Source organism: Athene cunicularia (assembly GCF_003259725.1).
Source record: "Athene cunicularia isolate RWA chromosome 7 unlocalized genomic scaffold, athCun1 chr7_part1, whole genome shotgun sequence".
NCBI classification, from domain to species: Eukaryota; Metazoa; Chordata; class Aves; order Strigiformes; family Strigidae; genus Athene; species Athene cunicularia.
In genome coordinates this window covers 11,586,513-11,607,300 of record NW_020799107.1, presented here as the reverse complement: position 1 = coordinate 11,607,300, position 20,788 = coordinate 11,586,513, and the positions used below count along the sequence as shown (strand labels likewise).

Genomic DNA, 20,788 nt, shown 5'->3' with positions numbered 1-20,788 from the left:
CGGGGAACGGGGAGGTCCCTGCGCCCAGCCGCGGTTTCCCTGGCTGCGGCGGCCGCCCCTGAGCGCGGCCGAGCGAGCTCACCTTGGGGTGCCCGGGCTGCTCCGGCCTCCCCGCGGGGCTGGCGGCGGTGGGAGGGGGGGTTAGCCTGGCCCCTTGCGTCGCCTTCTCCACCTGTTGGGAGCGGGGCTATACCCCCCAGCTGGTCTCTGCTGGCCTCCAGCAGCGTTGCTGTGCTGGGGGAGGGCTGTGTGTCCGGGGAGCGTTTAGGACGGCCCTGGGGCGGGGGGCTGCCCCTTCGGAGGGGACGTTCTTGGTGGGCAACTGCTGCAGGGGTTTCGGAGAGGAGGCGAGAATTAAGGTAGATGCACAAATAAATACCTGAGGTCAGATTATGATGACTCCATGACAGCCTTCAGCTTGTGAATGTGATCTTTGGCACTGCAAGCAGAAGAATATGAAATAGTCTCACGTGTGTAAGTGATACTCAGTTTTTACCAGGGTCTCTGGGTGGCTTTGTAGGGCAGGGCTCAGTAAGGTAGTGCCTTCAGATTTATAGGCCAGGTGGGTGTTTCCACCTTTGTTCAGGAACTGTGTCGTAGAGGAATGAAGCTGTAACTCTCCCAAGAGACTGGGAGAAGGTTTAATGTTAGTATATACCTAACAACAAGCAAAGAAAAATGCAAGCTAGAGCCTACTCTAGGATCTCCCTGGGGAGCGCAGGACACATCATATGTCTGTGGCCTTCAGGAAGTTGGGGAAGCTCCAGTCATTGTGTAGATTCAGAGCAGAGTTCTGGCAAAGCAGTCCCGCTTCAAGCTTTAAATACACTGAAGATTTTTTCTTGTTTTCGATCTTCTCAGCCTGAATACTGTTTCAGTCGCTAAGATGAAATGGCAGTGCTAACTTTAATGTATGAAAATTCCTTGTATTAGATGTGCCGGTGTGTATAATCCTGCATGTGCAGTAGGCTTTAAAAAGCTGCACTTTGAGCATGCCTAGTTCACCTAAGAAAACTGAAACATACTGATGTTGTTGTGTTTTCTTTCAGGCAAGAATTCATATTAGCCCTGAGCAGAATTTGCAATATGGCTGGCTGGCTTATATGTTGGGAGAGAGAACTACAAAAAAGTTGACTGAATACAGCAAAATCTTTACAGTGGAGGGAAACTTGTCTTCTGGGAAGGGCAAGCTTGCACAACAAATAGCAGAAAAACTAGGTACCTCTTTATCTATTTCTCTAAAAGTTAATAAAATTTAACAGTGTAATTGTGCTTCTGTGTAAAGAAAGTTATTTCACCAAACCAGCAGTTCTTGACTAGCAAATTATTAGTTAGGCAATGCTACAGTTAATGTGGAGGGCTTATAGATAAGGGGATAATAAAATGTTGGTGAAGCTTGAGAGGAGGATGGGATGTTTGTCAGATCTGTGGTATATATGTGTAGGTGTGAGTTGTTGTGAATGAAATTTCAGTTCTAATGAAGTCAGTTTGCTCACTGAGCTTCCAGCTCTGGTAGAGTCACTGAGCATATTGAGAGGTAGGATTTTCTGCTCGGCTGTACACAGTAAGTCACGGTGATTAGAGGACTGGTGGCAAAAAGGTTCTGCTTGGAACGATAGCTCAGCCCTCACTGGGGAGGTGAAGGGTGATAATACTTCAGAGTAGGTTTGTCTGTCCTCTGTGATGTTATTGACCAAAGGATTTTGTGCTGTTATCAAGAGTTATTTAAAGAACAGCTGTATATTTAAGCTGAATAGATGTTTACTGTAAATGAGCAAAACTAATTATTTTGATTGGTATTCTGTTAATGGGTTTCTTTTTTGTCAGGAATGAAATATTTCCCAGAAGCAGACATCTATTACCTAGACAGGATCACAGGAGACAGAACGCTGCTGCCTGAAAAATTTAATGGTTTCTGTAACCTAGAGAGGTTTTACAATGATCCAAAATGCACTGATGGACACTCTTATCGACTGCAAGCTTGGCTGTTTGGTAATCGTGTTTTACAGTATGCTGATGCCTTGGAGCATCTGCTGGCCACAGGTTAGAGTTCAAAGTAAATACATTTCATTTCTAAATTGACTTCTGAGTATAAGTTGTGAGTAAGCTGTTTTGAAGTGTTTTGCTAGTATGTGCATTTTAAAATGAAAGGCTCTTTTATTGTTAAGCTTTTGATATTTTTCCCCCCTTAGTGAGTATAGGTTAACAGCCCATTTAGAAAACTACCTTGCACATTTTCTATTAGAACAGTATCTTGTATCATTTCTAGCAAAGGAAATATGTACCAGTTACCAATTTAATCAGTTTTAATTTGGCAATCCTTGATGATTATTTTCAAAAAGACATCTTATAACAAGATGGCTGTGAGTTGTACAGCTTTTTAAACACTCTCCCTAGATTTAGTTCCTGATGGTGTCTGTTTGTTGTTCATTCTTTTTGATTTCATCAAATACTGTTTTGTGTTGCTATTGTTATAATTTGAGTGCCTTCCAGTGAGAAAAGATTTCCTATACAAGCACTGATTTACTTGTTGATTGTGCTTCAGTAAGGATTTTCCAAAAAAGATTAAAATATTTGAATGTCAGAAAGTTTCAGACGCATATATAAATGTACTCCTTAACTATAGTATTACTTAGCTACTGTACAGGCACAGTAGGAGAATATATGGGTGAGACAGGCATGGCCAGCATACATATCCAGTATGTTTGTGTGAGCCAAAACCTTGCTCTTTTTTATTTAAAATTTCTTGGAAAAGCATTTGAAAATTGACCATTGAGAGCATTAAATTGAGCAGTGTTATCTTTATTTTTAAATGTTGCTGCCAGCAGTCTCTTTGAGCCTTTCTGACTGGAACCTACTTTCAATTACAGGACAAGGTGTGGTGATGGAGCGCTCTCCCTACAGTGACTTTGTGTTTCTGGATGCAATGTTTAAGCAAGGCTATATCCACAAACGATGTAAGTTACTTGGATGCCAAAGGAAGTTATTTTGCCATAATCTGTCAGAAGTGTGGTAGTCTGTTTTTTTTAAAAAAGAAACAAAAATGCCTGCTTGGAAAATGGACTCCTTTAAATATTCAGAGTTGTTCATAAGGTGCTTAGCACATTGCCCTGAGGACCGGCCTCAACCATGAGACTTCCAGTTTTACTTCAAGGCTTTGGTTCTGCTTATATGTTAAAGAAGGTGTATTCTGTGTATTGCTTGTGTCCTGTCAGGCAGAGACTCCTGTAGTTCCCTGTAAATGTGGGTGAGCATTCTGATGAAGACTAGAGGTCCTTTAGTCAGACCGTGATCTTGCAGCATGAGATGGGAGGTAAATAGTGGGTCAGCAGGGTTTGACCTACTTGCCTTAAATGGCCAACTCCCTTTTGAATCTCAAAGAATGCAAATGTTGCCCTTGTCATCAAGAAAGGCAAGGGGAAAGATCCAGGGAGCTACAGACCAGTCAGCCTCATCTTGTTCTGCAGGAAGGTGATAGAGCAAATTGTCCTGGAAGCCATTTCCAAACATATGAAGATGTGAAGGTGATGGATAACAGTGATCATAGTTTTATGAAAAGGAAATCACACTTAAACACCAGATTATCAGCTTCTCACAGAAGGCTAGTGGAGAGCAATGGCTATTGTTTACCTTAAGAAAGGCTTTCAGTGCTGTGTCTCATCAGCCCCTCATTAGCAAACTGGTGAAGTATGGATTAGATATGGGGACAGTGGATTGAAAGCAGTGACTGAACTGCTGGGCTCAAAGGGTTGTGATCAGCTGTGCAAAGTTCAGTTGGAGACCGATAACTAATACTATATCCTAGGGGGACGATACTGGGGCTGAACCAGATTTAAACTGGGTTTAAATCATGGATGGCAGGACAGAGTGCAGGCGCAGCAGACTTGCTGGTGATGCAAAATTGGAAGGGGAGTGGCTGACGCACCATGTTTTTGGCGCTATTCAGAGGAACCTGGGCAGGCTGGAGAAATGGTTGGATGGTAACCTCATGAAGTTCTACAAAAAGAAATGCAGAGTCCTGCAGCTGAGAAGGAATAACTGCAGGTGCTTATATAGGTTGGCTTCGGAGGCAACCGTTGAGGAAGTTATGCAGAAGAGGACCTGGGTGTTGAATGTAAGCCAGCAATGTGCCTTTGAATCAAAAGATGCCACCAGGATGTTGCATGAAGAGGAGTGTTGTCAGTAGGGCAAGGATGATGACTGTCAAATCCTGAGTATTGTGCCCAGTTCTGGGCTACCGGTTAAAAAAAAGATGCAAACTTACTGGAGTGAGTCTGGCAAACGGCCATGAAGGTCACTAAAATTAGAGCTTCCAATGTATGAGGAAAGGCTGAGAGAGATGGGATTTTTTTGGCCTGGAGAAAAGGCGGCTCAGGGGGATGTATATAAATACCTGATGGTGTTTATGTTTATAAATACTTGATGGGGAGGAGTACTGGGTGGAGCCAGTCTTTTCTCAGTGGCACTTAGTGAGAGGACAAAAGGTGAAAGGCATTAATTGAAATACAAGAAGTTCCATTTATTAAAAAAAAAAATTGTTTCTACTGTGAAAGTAGTCAAACGCTGGAGCAGATTGCCTGGGGAGGCTGTGGGTTCTCCATCCTGGAGATACTTGTAACCTTGTGGGACACAGTCCTGAGCCACCTGCTGTAGCTGACCTCGCTCTGAGCAGGGTGGTAGAATCAGCTGCTCTGTAGATGTTCCTTCCAGCCTCAGTGATGTGGTGGTTCAGGGCTGTGGGCGCTGAGCTCCTGAGCAGCGTGGTGCTGCTGTGCCTTGCGGGCAAGCTCATGCAGTCTCCGTCCCTTGGCTGGTAATGGAGCAGTGATGTGGCACATGCTAGGAGACCAGCTGCAGCCAAAACATGCAAACTTACAGCTACACAAAAGTTTGAAAGTCTGGAGAAAATAGCTGGAAATCCCAGTCATCAGCTGACCCCTAAATATATTGCTACTGAATTCTAGATTCTGCCTGTTCTTAGGAAATCTGGCATTTTGGCTACTTCAGGGTGAAGGTAATTGTTTTCCTGACTGCCTCATGTTTCTGCTGTCTTGTTTGATTTGTCTTAGATTTAGGAGGGGTGTATTTTTTTTATAACACCTGTTAGTTACAACACCAAGTTACAACTTCTTGCTGAACAAGTTTGAGAGCTGATTGTAATGAACTGTGTCTTACTGCTTTGCACTGGAGAGGCAAACAAAACCCAGCAATCCACCATTTATATAGTTAATATAAAATTCTGACAGCAGATAATGGATTGTACTGAAATCCTCAAACAGCAAAAATATTTGAGGAGGAGAAGGCTGAGGGGAGACCTCATCACTCTCTACAGCTACCTGAAAGGACTTTGTAGAGTGGTTGGTGCTGGTCTCTTCTCACAGGTGATTAGTGACAGAGCAAGAGGGAATGGCTTTAAACTCCGACAGGGGAGGTTTAGGCTGGACATTAGGAAAAAAAATTTCACAGAAAGAGTGGTCAGAGAGTGGAATAGGCTGTCCAGGGAGGCGGTGGAGTCACCAACCCTGGATGTGTTTAAGGGTGAGATGTTGGGGGATATGGTGTAGGGGGGAATTTGTAGAGTAGGGCTGATTGTTGGACTTGATGATCCCAACGGTCTTTTCCAACCTGATTGATTTCTGTGGTCTTGATTACAGGTATTATTGACGACTGCAGCACAGTAGGCTTTGAATTTTTCACAATCCATTTGAATTTGAAAGCCTGGCACTGCACTTCTGGCTAAGCTGCTGAGTCTTATTGAGGAAAACTTGTGCTTGAGCTAGGTTAAATGGAGCCTGTGCTATTCATGCTATTAAATGTTGAATAGATGTTTACCCTGAACCTGTGTGGCTTCCTAATCAGCAGATATTACCCCCAAAATGCTTTAGGTTATTGACTGATGTGGTAGAAGAACCCAGTTGCACAAAACTGACCAACTCCTCTTGGATACATTTTTCTGTATGGGAAGGTGAGATCCTCCAGTCCCATCTTCCAAAGTGGAGTCTGGTGGTTGTGTTTTTGGAGAGGTCTGCTGTTGCTGGTGTAGAGCACAGAGCTCTTAAGTAGCAGTAGTACGGAGTATGCCTTCAATACCAGTGAGGAAGGGACTGAGCTGGGTTAGTGACCTTTTAAAATATTTGCTTTACTCCAGCATGATTTTGTGTATGCATTGGAGGGCAAGGCAAATGTCTGCTTGATTCTATCCTTGCGTTTCCTCCCATTGTGGGAAATTGAGTTATTTCTTGCAAAGTCTTCTTGAAGCATGTGACTTATTCCACCTTTGCCACACTGCCATCTTTGCAGTAAGACGGCACTGTTTATTTCATGTATGAATCTGTGGCAAAAGGCAGCCCCAGCCAGTGGTCACTTCCTGTGACCTGAGTGCCACAGTCTCTCAGTGATTTTTGAGGTGTTCTCTAAACAGTGGAGGAAAAAACTAGGTTTCTCTAAACTGAAGTAAAAAATAAATCTCCCTTTTGATGTAACTGATGTTAGATTCTTACATTTCAGTGTTTGAGACTTCTTAGTTTGTGTTTTACTTTCTGTTTCTGGAAGACTGTTTATTCTAAAAACATCCTGAATCCTATTTAAGGAAAAGCCTACCCTAAACTTGCTATACCAACCAAGAAGAGGAGACTACAAATACAAAGGTGGGGGATATGATTTATTTGCAAATAGAATGTGTTTCAGGAAATGCAGGAAAAAACACTCAATAAATGATTGTAGATTCATTATCCGATAGGTTATTATTTTAATGCTGTTCCTGTTGTACCTACCCTCATTTGGAACATGCATATGTGTTCAGCTGGGCTGCCTTTAACTCTCCAGCGTGCTTGGTTTTGTCTTTATACAGGTCTTGATCACTACAAGGAGATGAAAGAGGTCAGTATTAGTGAATTCCTGCCACCTCATTTGGTCATTTACATGGATGTACCTGTCCCAGAGGTGCAGAAGAGGATCCAAGAGAAAGGAGAGGTAACTTTCTCTCTTGTTACTGATACTACATATTAATGTCTGTTGTAATCATGCCCTTTTATGTGATTTCTGGGGTGTTTGATGCAAAATTCTGCTTCAGAAAAGCTTCTTGTCCTCTTAGGTATAAGAACTGTGTTGGTGATGATTGTGTGGGTATTCTGGTATGCTTGCTCTTTAAAAAAAAAAAAAACAAACAAAAAAAACCCAAACAAACAAAAACCCAACCAAAAAAAACCCAGCAAAACTACCCCCCCTCCCCCCAAACAACAGACTTTGTGACTGTATCAGCATGCTGTCATTTCTGTAATGTGAAATTCTATGAAATTCACCTGCTCTTAAAACCCAGTCTTTTCATAAGTCATATCCTGGTAATATGCTTCTTGCAGTATATTGTAAGATGATCTGTACTTCCTGAGCATCAGTAGCCCCAGCTGTGGTCCCTGTCTCTGGGTTCCCCAGCTGACTGCTATTTCAGACCCACGTTGATGTTAGTGTGGGTCACTTGTGATCAGCAAGTTCAATTATCTCTCTGAAATTAGCGACATTACTGCTTGGTGCTTTTGTGTTAATGCAGAGAAACCACCAACTTTAAACTTGAAACTGTTTTTTGTATATGTATTCCATAAAATACAAAATCCAGGGCGATTTCTGGCTAATCTCAAAGAAGTTGGTTTAAGAAATACAGGTGCTGCTTGTCACTAGTGCAACTTCAGTCTAGTCTGAGATCGTGCTTTGTGACTCACCTGTTGCTACTCTTTGACAGTTGTGGGACTTTCTCACTTTGGCTTCCAAAACCCTTTCTTAGAGGTTGGCATAGTTTCTCTCTTCAAGATATCATTTTTGAAGTCATGGTATTAGGTGGAGACTACTGGTAAAAACACAAGAAAATTAACTTCTGTAGCATTGTCTTCAAATTACCTCTTTCATTATATCAGCATATTGGATTACTTGGTTATTGATATAGTCTTGGATCAGAAAAAGCTGCAGAGTGTTTTTGTATAATGACTAATCTAAATATGGTGTTTTCTTTCCACTCCTGTGGTATTTGGACATGTGCTTGTGACTGTTCTTGGATGTATTATGAGGATTAAATGATGTTTACCTTGTAGCTTGCTCAAAGGCTGAGGGAAATTGTAGTCGAGTGAAGTATTTAACTGTGGAAAGCCTGATAGATTCAAAGAAAACTTTGATTTATTACTTAAAAATTTAAATGGTTGGTGCTGCCTGCTGCTTGGAGCATGTATGTGTATGTTAGTGTGCTAGGGTGAGCTAGCAGTGTTTTGTTTTGCAGTTCCCTGGTCATTTAAGAGGGAGACTGATGGTTGCCAAAGGGAAGTCACTCCAGAGCCATGAATGGAAGGCTGCCCTTGCTGTTTTGTGAGCTGTGGCCTGAATTTCTTAGTCTACTGATGGAGTGACTCTGCCTTTCTGCCCTCCAGCACTTTAGGCTGTGACTGAATGTGCCTCTGTTCTTTAATGAACAAGATTCTTTTGTATAGGAAAACCATAGCTTTTTAGTGAATTCAGTGACAGAATTAGAAGCTTCGTAATGTGTTGTGGGAACCTGTGAATTCTTTGCCCTTGTGAACATTAAAGGTTGGTGGCATTTTTGAGACCTTCTGGCAGAAATTGCTGCTGTAACTTGTAACTTCCTTGAGGCAGTGGCACTGCTGAACACTACTGCTTGTTTGAGGGAGGTATTTTTGGGAATTCCACGTTATTGGCAGATGCAATGTTTGATTGGTATTCAGCATGCTGTTGTTGCAGGGCAGTGGAAAAAGAAAAGCCCTCTAGTGGGCCCAACTAGCAGAGACGTAGATCCTCCCAACATAATGGGCATTTTGGATGAACGTTTCAAGCAGGAAAAGTAATTTAATTTGAGAATTGAACTGAAGGAACACATGGTAGACTAGACAAATTCATGGCATTTTGCAAATGTGGCATTGAAGTACACCATGTGGCAGATGCAGATGGTGGTGAAGTGTTTAACAACAGATATAATAGCCATGAAATCTCAAGGAAAGATTTCTGCAGTGAGTGGTTGCCTGTGCACTTGTCTGAAACTGGAGAAATGGATGCAAGTTGGCCCTGTCATTGAAAAGGCAGACTTGAACAATCTTCTGTGATTCTCCTTTTTTCTGGATTTTTATGTATAACTTGAATATGCAGTTAGCTAGGATTAATCAGTCCTTGGAAAGTTAAACTTTTTGAGACTGTTGATTTTTAGTTTATGTGAGCTCAGTGAAAACAAAGTGACTTTTGTAACTGAAATAAATTGCAGGAAAGTTCATTTTGCTTTTGTTGAATCTGCTTTTCACTTTCTTTCTAGATTCACTAATGTATCAGAAGAATCTTGCTCATACAGCTAATTATTAAAACAATGGACATAACAGTACATGGTAACGCAGTGATTAATTCAGACTGATTTCTTTCTTGGATTACTCTAGATATTTAGTGCCAAATAAGAAATTCTAAACATTCCAAATGTCTTAATTGTTAAAATTTTCATTAACGTGTATGTGGTTCACTGGACATTTGGCTGCTAATACAAGAGAGTTCTTGACAGATGGTGTACCAGAGCCTTCTGCTTAGACTGGAATCTGCACTGGTGGGAAAAATAAAACTCATTTCACAACATTGTTTTCTGTTTGTTTTTAGCCGTATGAGAAAAAGGTGTCTCCTTTGTATCTCCAGAATATTGAGGATGCTTACAAGAAAACCTTCTTACCAGAGATCAGGTTAGCAAACCAAACTGTTTTGTCTGAGTCTTTGAGTGAAAATATGTGTAAATCCTAAAATCTCTGCCAGTATAAGGAAATCGTATCATGTGAGAAATCCTCTTTGTGCTGTGTACAGTATTATGTCCTAATGATGAGGTATTGCATCCATGGCATAATATTCTTGTGCGTCTAATAGTTACCTCTGTCATCTGAGAAGCCTGATGTCACTGTTACAGTGTTGGAAGATGAAAAATGGAAGTTTTTTAGGTGTGAGCTTTATAAAGCAATGTTTTTCAACTCAACAGATTCAACGTGGGTGAAGTGTTGTACAATAATAAATTCATTGCATTTCATTAATTGACCTATTTGATGTTATAGAATCATTTAGGTTGGAAAAGACCTTTAAGATCATCCAGTCCAACCCCAACGTGTAGCAAATATGTTGCAAATCTGATGCTGTCTTGGGGCATTGCAACTTTACTCTCAGGGATTAGGTACAGGAAGCATACATTTGTTCATAGTTAAGATACTTCAGCAGCAAAGCCAGGAATCTGGTCTGTGTTTGCTGTGCAAAACAACTTTTGTCTTCCTTTTCTGACAGTGCTCTGTGTGGTTGGTGTCGATGCCTTTGTTTCTCTTTGTTAGCTTGCAGCAGGGGTTGAACTGCTTTCTTGGAGTGATGTCCAGAATGCTATAGCTATAGCAGTGTTTGTGTTTGCATGACTTTAGGATTAAGTGATGCGATATAAGCTTTTCCCAGGCCTTTTTGGAAAGTTTGGGATTTTTCTCTCTTAAAACCACCTTTCAGTTGTCACAGCTTTAGTTAGTCTCTTGATAGAGAGTGAGAGGCGAAAGAGGTTTTCAGGTCAGGACTTGTTCCCTCTGCTGCTTCTGTTTCTCCATCTCATGAGGCATACACCTGACAGCCTTCCACATTTGAAAAGGATTTGACGGACTTGGTGCTGTTAAATAAAGATTGCACTGCTACCTGTTCTGAGAGACTAAAGGTGCTCTCCATTTGGGCTCCTCTGCCTTTCCCTAGCTGGGAAGCAAGAGTGTGTGCACTTTAAACTTTAGATGAGTAGACTTTTCAGTTTGCCAGCTGTCCCAGTTCTTGTAGAAGAGATCTATCAAAAATCAAACTGTTTTTAAAAGCATGTGAATGTAAGCAACCTTGGTCCCTCATAAACAAATAGCTTTCTGGAAAGGGAATTCTTAAAGGTCAGAAAGCCAGGCCTGCTTTACATCAAAACTATCTCTAATTGTGCAAGGTTTGCTGTGTGCATGAAGCTGACTATGTAAGTCAAAGTAAATTTTCAGGTATATTGTAGCCAGCTTGTTTCCCCCTGCTTTCTCGCTCCATCTCCCAGGGTAAATGAGTGTAAATGTGCTGTCAGCAATTGAACTGAAAAACTTCATACTGAGCTTGTCACTCATACAGGGCATAAGCTGTTGGTTTCATGTATGGTCAGCTGCCTCCCAGCATGTCCCCCGCAGGTTAGCAGCCAGCACATGGCTCTTGAAAGGAAACAGGGGCTGAGGATGGAGACTGAGGGTGGGAAACCTTGGGACTGTCATTGCCCCAAGGGCAGAACTGTTTTGAATGTACTGGCGAGGAGAAAAATGCTGCTTGTTCTTTGGATCAAATCGAGCCCCAGAAATATATAGTGGTGTTTAGTGAGGCTAAATCCTAGACCTGATCCTGCTGTGATTTCAACTCTTTTCCCTTTGTCCGTACATGGTCAGTACACTTGATAAGCAAACACCCTCTGGTTGGCATCCTCATCAGTGGATGGGCTTACAATAGCTTGTCAGATCAATCTTTGTGCTTGGGTCTGAAGGAGGACATCCCTGTCCCCTTGATGTGGGGGAGTTACAAACGTGTGAAACTAAAGCTTTATGCATCTGTGGACCTCACTGATGTAAATTGTATATTGGATAAATATACAGAAGCTCCAGCTGTCTTTAACTGTTTATTTGCTGGCTTGCAGAGTGATGCAGTGAACTATTCATGCTTGGCTGTTAGTATCTAGGCAGACTAAAGTATTTGATTCCCTAACTCTTGAGGATGACCAAAATCTGGTTCAAACAGGCTGAAAAGTTGTTACAGACTGTTGAACAAACTCCTGCATACTTGCCATGTTCAAACTTATGTGTGATTGTTCTCTTGCTTTTCTTGAAATGCAGCAGGAAAATAGTCTAGTTTGTTACTTAGCAAAACTTCTGTTGTTCCATTTAATTGGAGCAACTTGATAATGCTTGAAGCGGTGTGTTTTTTAGTGGATATTTGGCTATCTTAAAATTGGTACTTCCTTTCTAGTCTGACATGTTTATGAATGTCTTTTAATGTTTCTTTTGATAGTGCCTGGTGCTGTGGCAGGTACTACCTCGTGATTTTTGAACAGACAGCTTGTTTTTAATTTCATTTTTCTTTTCCTGGACCAAAGCCCTAAGATTGCTAATGTTCTCTTTCATATCCAGTACTGCTTCCACTGAGCAGCTGTTTTCTCTTAATGAAAGCACTAATAATCTGCGGAGTATCAAGTGATTTGATCTGTATTGTTATTGCAATTGCCAGTATAAGTCTCTGGTCAGGTCTGACCTCTCCCTTTGATTACAGGCAGTTGATATTGAAGGATGTGAGTATGTGTGTTTCACTGTGACAGCAGCTCCCTTTGAAAGGGGGCCATTTATCTTCTTTCTGTGACTGAAGAGTTGTGTGAGGCTTTCTGCTTTGTTCTCAAGTTGAGAACAAACTCTTGAAGTAGTTCCCCTACTAGAAGCACCAGTTGAATGGCAGACTTAAGAGTTTGGAGGTTCATAGGAATAAAAGGCATTTTATACATGAACTTTTTTACCAAAGCTGCTTTGACTGAACAGCATTAATATAGTCCAGGAACTAGTTTGAACTGTTGCAGCTATGAGTTATTTTGATGATGTGACTACTTAGAGCAATTTCGATTGCCAGCCTTAATCCTGATTAAATTTTTAATTAGTTGTGCTGAGCAAAAAGTCTGCAAATTCTTCTCTGTGCTCTTCAGCTTTGCTGTGTGTTGTTTGACATACTGTGTGCATTGGGCATCCATTTTATTTTGTCTTTAAGTTTTTGTTAGCTAAAGGAAAGGTCTTCCAGGGCAGCTGGAGCAGGTTTGGGAACAACTGTTACTGAGGGCAGCAGTGGGTATATAGTAGTGAAATATGTTCATATAGGAACTCCTGTTGTGGAACTGCTCTGCAAGTTACTTTTCTGTGAAGGCTGCTCAATGAATAAGAAAACAATCTTGTAACCAGGGAGCTATTACCTGTTTTAAATGTTTTTATACTTACGGACCCTGCTGTCTGCCTTGTATTGTTTTGGTTAGATCAGTCTTAGTAAATAATGATGAATGAATGTAATCTTCTCTTAAAAATTACCCATAGGTACTAATGTACCTGTAAAAAGGAAGGTCTACCGAAGTTTTAGGTTAGACTGGTTGAAAATTTCACTTAGATTCAAATAGACTGGGCAGTTGTAATTGGGGCAAATATCGACATTAGTGAAATGGAACAAATTCAGAGGTGGGACTTTTTTTTTCCGAACTAAAACTGTGTAGATTCTACAGACCACTTGCCCTTTAAAAACAATTTTCTATCAGGGAAGAAGCAATTTACAGTTCTAACAGGAATTCTATTGCAAGAGCTTTGTAAGCATTCTAAAAAATTGTTATGATTCTGGTTCTGTGTTTATGCCTTTTAACTTCATTTCTGCTTCATTTTGGAGAGGAGGGAGAGGATGAGTAGAGCACGTGTATCAGAAAAATTCAGGTTTCTCTCCTCTTTGCAGTGAGACCAGTGAAGTTCTGCAGTACACAACAGCTGACGCAGAAGATGTGGAGAGGGTAAGAGTTTGCTGCATATTGATCTTTTTTTCTTTAAACTTCCAAGACTGAAATGTAAAGATAACACATTGTCCTAGATAACAAACTTAGTTAACTGTGTAATACACTTAGTGTTTGTTGCTATGATAAAAATCTGGGCTGGGTCTGTTCTAGAATATTTTGATCAGTGAGTGTCATTTTGTCAGGAGAGTGGAAATCTCACGCCCCTGTCCCTTTTGCCAAGATACCTGGCTGGCTAAGCAAGCAAAGTCCTCTATAAGCCACATGATTGTGACTAATAATTTTTTTTAGTGTCTCTTGTCTGATGTAATTTATGCCAAATTTGGTTGGTTTTTCCAAGCAAATCCACTGAGGGAGGTGGAAACAGCATTTCCCGTGTCCCTGCTGGGCTGTGCAGTGTTTGGCTGTTCAGTCAGCATCCCTGGTTGAAGTGGCTGGTGGGATGGGCAAGGCTCTGCATAACTCAGTTTGAGAACTAATGACATTAACATAGAGGTAGATCACCCCCATTCAGCAGAGACTTTCTACAGATACAAGGTCTGTCTCTTGGCTTTTGCCGTTGTGCAGCTTCTTGTGATCCAGGTCTGTGCACAGGTTCCTATGTGATAAAATAGCTGTTGTTTTCTAATAGTCATTATTTGGTTATAGCAAACAGCTGGATAACCAGAGCTGTTCTAAGTGTCATAACCCTGAATTATTCATCTGTATGAGCTAACCAGTGGTATCTTAACTGCGTTTTTTTTCTCCAGATAGTTTTGCAAGGTATGTTAGGGGTGGACCAAGCCAGATAAATTGCCTTCTCATTGCTAGAAATAAGTAATCTCTTATGTGACAGGATTAACACTGCTTCCTCCTGCTCAACTGTTATTTTTTGGAGTAGATGTAATATATTTGCTTTACTACAACAAACATTCTTGCTCATGGAGGGTTACTAGTGGGATAACTTTCCTCTATAGCTGCTGTCTCCTGCCAAAAATAGCAACAAGCTTTCTGGAGTTCTGGACAGGTTTGTAGTGGGCCCATTTCAGTCCTAGGGATGAAAGTTACACTTTCAAAGTGTAAGTTACACTTCAAAGCTCACTTGAATTTTGTAGTAGCAGTAAGGATCTCAGCTGCACTAAAAATATCTTTTCAGATATGTCTTGCTGATTTTAATGTTTTCATCATGTGTGTTTCTTGTTTGAAAACTCTGATAATCCTTCTAGAGTCCACTTAATGCTCTCCTTTGTTAGAAGGGAAAAGAAATATGGGGCTGGTTATATTGCTTTTTGCTTTAGGAAATAGGTCCAGACCTTTACACAGCAGTATGTGATTAATCTAAATCAGCTGGGAAGAGAGAAGGGGCAGGGTGATTACTTTGAGATGGAAAACTTACTACTTTGGTGAAGGGGAGAAGTTTGGGAAAGCATAACAGGCAGATGCAAAAGGAAAACAATATTAATTTCAGCGGGTGTCCACCCACTCAGCAGGCCATCTTACTACAGAGGCTTGCATGTGGTTTTGTGGGAGCACTTCCATCTTGCATGTCTTAAAGCCTTTCCTAACTAAGCTTCCAAGTCAATCCTTAGCTAAAGATCCTTAAGTCCAACCTTGGCATTCATAGCAAGGGAGGTTTCTGCCTGCTACTGCCTTTGTGGAGTTCTTTACAGAATCACAGAATCGTCTAGGTTGAAAAAGCCCTTGAAGCATCTCTAGTCCAACCGTGAACCTCCCACTGACCGTTCCCAACTCCACCAGATCCCTCAGCGCTGGCTCAACCCGACTCTTCAACCCCTCCAGGGATGGGGACTCCCCCCCTGCGCTGGGCAGACCATTGCAACGCCCAACAGCCCCTTCTAGAAAGAAATGCTTCCTAAGAGCCAGTCTGACCCTGCCCTGGCACAGCTTGAGGCCATTCCCTCTTGTCCTGGCGCTTGTTACTTGGTTCAAGAGACTCATCCCCCCTCTCTGCGCCCTCCTTTCAGGGAACTGTAGAAGGCCACGAGGTCTCCCCTCAGCCTCCTCTTCTCCAGACTAAACCCCCTCAGTTTCCTCAGCCACTCCCCATCAGACCTGTGCTCCAGACACTGCACCGACTTCGTTGCCCTTCTCTGGACACGCTCGAGTCATTCAATGGCCTTTTTGGAGTGAGGGGTCCAAAACTGAACACAGTAATTGAGGTGCAGCCTTAAAAAGAGAAAAAAACATATGTGAACTTTTCTAAGTGTTGCAGGATACAGCGTGTTACAACTGTGCTCACTTGCTGGTGGACTAGGTTTCACTGGGATCAAGTTAATTTTCTTTGCAAGAGCCCATATGGTGCTGTGCTTTAGATCTGACCAAAACAGTGTTGATAATGCACCAGTATTATAGCTATTGCTGAGCAGTGCTTTCACAGGATCAAGGCCGTCTCCATTTCTCACTGTGCCCCCTGTGATAAGGCAGAGACTGTGCAGAGGTTTGGGGGGGTGACACAGCTGGGACACCTGACCCGGACTGACCAGAGGGATGTTCCACACCACGTAATGCCATGGTTAGCAGTAAAACTGGGGGAAGGTCTTTTCCAACCTAGCAGTTACTAAGAACAATCCTGGGAGCAAGGGGCTGGAAAACCTCCTGAGTCTTTGGGCTTGGTTCCTGCTGTTGGAGATGAATCTGTTTCAGTTGAAGTCTTCAGTTGAAGTCTGCAGTAAACTCTCCTCTCTTAAGCCTGACTTGGTCTGGAGGAACAAAGTGTGGATTTTAGTAGGCCTTGTACATTACAATAGCCTCCACCTGATATCCTCATGTTCCCATGCAAAAGATTTGTGAAGCAGAAAATACTCATAAAGACTTTCCTGGTCCTAAAAAAGTAATACCAGTTAACTGCATTGCTGTGCGTTTCTAGGCCTTTTAGTTCCCCATATGAGACTATGGTTGTGTGCCACATTTTGGGTCTTGCCTTGTGGCTGGATTTCTGGACACTCATACACTCGATAATAGGGGTTACCATTATTGATTGGTAGACTTGTGAGGCAGTTTGAGTTTATACCCACAAAAAGGGCTGATAGCTTCAGTGTGACAGCAGCTAAATAGAAGTTCAGTGTGAAGTCACACTTCAGGGAGTCTACTGCTTGCATTTGGAGTACTGCAAAATTTCTGAACTCTCTGAAAATTAGGTATTTTTTGAAACTTCAAAAAAAACAGAGGCCTTTCCTTTTCTTCTGAAATCAACTGTGTTTATGCAGATATCTACCTGCAGCCTTTACCAGCTGACAACTCTGACATGGATCCTTCTGAATCATTTTCAGGAAGGGGAAAAATGATTGAAGAGGGTAAAGCATCACATTTTGTCTTAGTTCTGAAATTACTGTTTTCAAAGAGCTCTTGAATTTCTGAGGTTTCAGTCTTGTGAGTACCCTGGTGAAAAATTGAGAGCACAGCCTCATTGTTCTCCTGTGCATAAAAATTAACATATTACTTTAGTACTAGCAGGGTAGGGGTGCCCTTGAGTCTGTGGTAGACAAGGCACATAGCAGCTGGAAGGTGCTCCTTGTCAAATTTCACACACATGCAGCCACAGTGAAGACTGAGCTTTGCAGTGAGAAGCATCCCTGTTTTTATGATAAGAAGTAATGGCTTAGAGGTGGCAAGAAGGATCAGCATCCCAGGAATAATATGTTCTGTCATGTTTTTAGACTTTTTTTTTTTTACGGAACAGAAATAATTAAATGGGAAGAAGCTGAAATGAACAAAAAACTGAGGTCAGGGTATGAATGAGAATACTGAACAATTATAGTTATTTTTTTCCAGGTATTGTAAAAGAAAGGGTAAGACTTGAGAACCATAGGGTTTCAAGAAGGTATCTGTAGATGTTTGGTAGAAGAAATAAGAGAAAGTTGACGTGGGGGTTTACTGCTTGTTTTTTCCCCTTCTCTCTGAGCATGTCTTGAAGTGGTCAGAATAAAACAGTTTGTTTCCTCCCTAGATTTTTTTGTTGTAAAAGCCATAGCTAGAGATTTTATTTTAATCTTTTAAATCAGGGTTTAAAGTCAGTCTAAAGCTCTTATTGCTCAAGTAGAGAGTCTACCAAGCTCAGCAATCTTGTGTCATCAGTGTACATAGGGTCATCAGTATGCACTGATGTAGTTCTTAATTTGGTTGTACAAATCTGGACTGGAGGAAGGATTATTATTTTGAAGTCAAAGTACAAGATGGTATCATTTTCCTTGTTAGATGTTAGATACAGGCATTGGTACTTTTTCCATTCAGAAAATAAAGGGTTTTTTCCCTTCTGCTCAGGTTCAGTTTACCTTTGGAATGAAATACTTGAAATGTGTAAATAAGTGTTGGCAGGAGGGATTTGGCTTCGATTTGTAGGGTGTTTGTTTACACAGGTGTATCCTGTTGATAGATAGCAGTGTTTAACTGTTAGCTAGCTTCAATCTACAAATTATTTGCTATGTGATTTGGGAGCTTAATTTTTTTGTATGACCTTATAGTTTAATGGCTTTTGGTTTGCTCATAGCAGACATACACAACTTAGAAATGCTTTTTGTTTCTGAAGTATTTTTTAAAATGATCAGTCAGGATTTCATATTGTAAATATTGTAAACATTGGTTGTAGTGGCTAAAGGAATAGTATGTGCCAAAATGAGCTTTGTTAGTGTGTTTCAGACTGCTTTGTACATGAGAATAAAACTGGGAATAAAAAGTTAACTATGCTCATTTAATTTTTTTTTTTTTTTTAATCCCTGAATATTAAAAAAGAGGTGGGAGTAGAAAGGAACTAACTTTAAAACTTAACCAAAATTGTATCAATTCCTCTGTGCTTATGGGTAGTGTTTTGTATATTTATGTATCAGTTTTATTCGGTGTCACCATCTTGCCTAAACTAGAGAACAATGAAGATGGGAAGCTGCTGACAGACCAGCTTTGGGCCGTGTCCTTTGCCAGTGCAGAATTGAAATACTCCAGAGCTAGCCTGCACGAATTTTTCATTTGTAGATGCTGTATGAGCTGAGCTACCTTCTGCAACCTGTGGGCTAAACTACGAAGGGTTGTAGCCTGTGTTGCTCCTTGTGTCCATCTCTTGCTTAAAGAAACAACCTGCGAGGAAGGAGTTTGGGGATAAGTCATTTGACAGAGCAGCCTACTGGGATTTGGTGTTTCTGTCCCCATAAACTTTAAATTTTGTGCCCATGATATAAGAACAGCGTCTGCTGCCTGCCACCCCCCCAGCACTACCAACAGCAGTACTCACCAGATCACTGGGAAACAAGCTTAGAAACTGTAAGCTGTTCATATTGGCTTAGTTGCAAAGATTACAGAAAGGGGTCTCATTATTGAAACGCTTTTTTCTAAATCCTGTCTTGGTCTGCAATATATTAAGACCTGATCTCTCCTGGACATTATTACAAGTTGTGCTGCAATCAGGTTTAAATCATTCATTTGCTGCTAATTCCCAGGGAGAGCCAGGGCATTCCTCAATTCATAAATTAAGAAGCTGCTGTTCTACCCTGGTTGGGGGGCTGGTACAATTGCTAATGAGCTGCTGGGAGAGATATTTTCTGATATGATAATAAGAGTGTGCAAAACTAATTTGGATCTAGATTTCTTTTTCCCTGCAACATATTCTGAGCCATGTTGTTAGCAACTCTATCATTAGTCCTGTCATCGGCTGTAGCAGGGAGTTTCCAAGGCTTTGCCATGGAGTAGAGAAGTAATTGCTTTTGCATAGATCATGGGAAGTATGGTTGAGGTTTAGCTTTTTTAATTAAATAATTAAAATAAATAGTGGATATTTGAACTTACACCTTTCTTTCTCTTTATATCTTTGAATGCTTGAGTTATGTTACCACAGTTTGGTAAGATGAAGCAGTTTCTAAATACAGTTTTGAAAACTCTTCTAAATGTGGTGCAGTTTAGTGTTTTTTGAGGACTGTTTGTAAAGTGTTTGAGCACTGTAATGTTTTTTGATGGAAAAATGTTTATTTTTCCCTCAACAGGTGGATTTGTTGTTGGCTTTTTTCTTTATATGAAATGTAGGTTTCCTGTGCTTTCAGCTACAGTATCTGGCTTGCCTACTTTCCCTCTTTGTAAGAGATAAAGAATGGTTAAAGAGCATCTCAACTTGTTTGAAGTTTTAAATACGCTTTGGTGCTGTCACCTCAACCATATTTAAGTCTTTATCAGTGAAATTAGTCTTTAAGAAATATAAATCCCTCAAGAAAAAGGATCATGCAGTTATACCTCTAAGCCATTATTTCTTACCCATAAAAACATAATACTGGTAATAGTGTGGACCTTTATAGTCAAAGCTACTTTCTTACTTTTTAAGTGGTAATAGATGGAATTCAGTGTTTGCTGTGATTGCAGGGAATAATTTTAGTGGCTTTAATGTACAGTAATAAATAGAAGCTTTTTTCACTTACTATTCTATCACTTTATTAGTGGCATCTGCTTACTTGTCAATAGATTGATAATGTGTCATCAGGATTTCAGTCCTGACCTCACAGCTCTATCCTTTCCTTATGGAAAAGGTCTCTGAAAAGTGATGTTTGGCACTAACAATCCACTCCTTCCCAAGTTGCTTCAAGGTACTATCTCCACTTCATGATGCATCTTAAGCGCATCCTCCCAACCCTAGTTTGGGTTTCCTTCAGATCTGGTCAGTCATGTGTGATAATCTCAGGCTTGTGTTAAGCAATTACTCAGTAGACCAGCAAAGATCTTTTTTTCTGGTGGAGCCAGGTTGTAAAATAAGCTCAAATATGGGATTGATAAGTTTGGGTATTCTGAAGGTGAATGATTTGCTGAGCTGGTGTTATTTGTTTGAATGGTTCTGGGTGCTGAGCTGTGAGTTTTGCCTTTCTGTTCAGAGTACATGCATGCATGGGTAGGTCCTGATGACCAGTGAAATCCTGGGCCTTTGGACTTCTGTCAGTATGGCTACTTCAAGTGTGTGAGTTTTTCAGCCTGAAACATGCCTCTTTCTGTGATGTGAACCACACACAGCAACACTGAGAGGCAACTGCCACAATTGCTCCTTAACCTCTCTCAGTTAGTATGCCACTGAGCCTTTTTGAAAACAAAACAAGCTTCCTATGTAGCATGATGGTTTTTGTTTTCAACAAACAGGTGTTAAATTTAGACTTAATTCCATTTCCTCCTGATTGTCCTTTAGAGGTGGGGTAGTATCTTCTTTGCTTGCTTTCAGCCCCAGTGGCTGGTTGAGTGCCTTGGATAAGGTAAGACAAG

The 20,788-nt window shown here is 41.1% G+C and overlaps 1 protein-coding gene across 1 annotated transcript in view; it reads left to right on the top strand.

Moving 5' to 3' along the window:
• The first annotated feature begins 1,031 nt into the window (after positions 1 to 1,031).
• NDUFA10 (NADH:ubiquinone oxidoreductase subunit A10) overlaps positions 1,032 to 20,788 on the top strand; it is a 42,942-nt gene continuing 23,185 nt past the window's right edge. The window contains exons 1-6 of the mRNA XM_026852619.1: positions 1,032 to 1,218; positions 1,828 to 2,043; positions 2,871 to 2,957; positions 6,851 to 6,972; positions 9,631 to 9,710; positions 13,516 to 13,570. Coding sequence (XP_026708420.1) covers positions 1,104 to 1,218; positions 1,828 to 2,043; positions 2,871 to 2,957; positions 6,851 to 6,972; positions 9,631 to 9,710; positions 13,516 to 13,570 — 675 coding nt within the window. The 5' untranslated portion in view covers positions 1,032 to 1,103. The remainder of the gene's footprint in view (positions 1,219 to 1,827; positions 2,044 to 2,870; positions 2,958 to 6,850; positions 6,973 to 9,630; positions 9,711 to 13,515; positions 13,571 to 20,788) is intronic.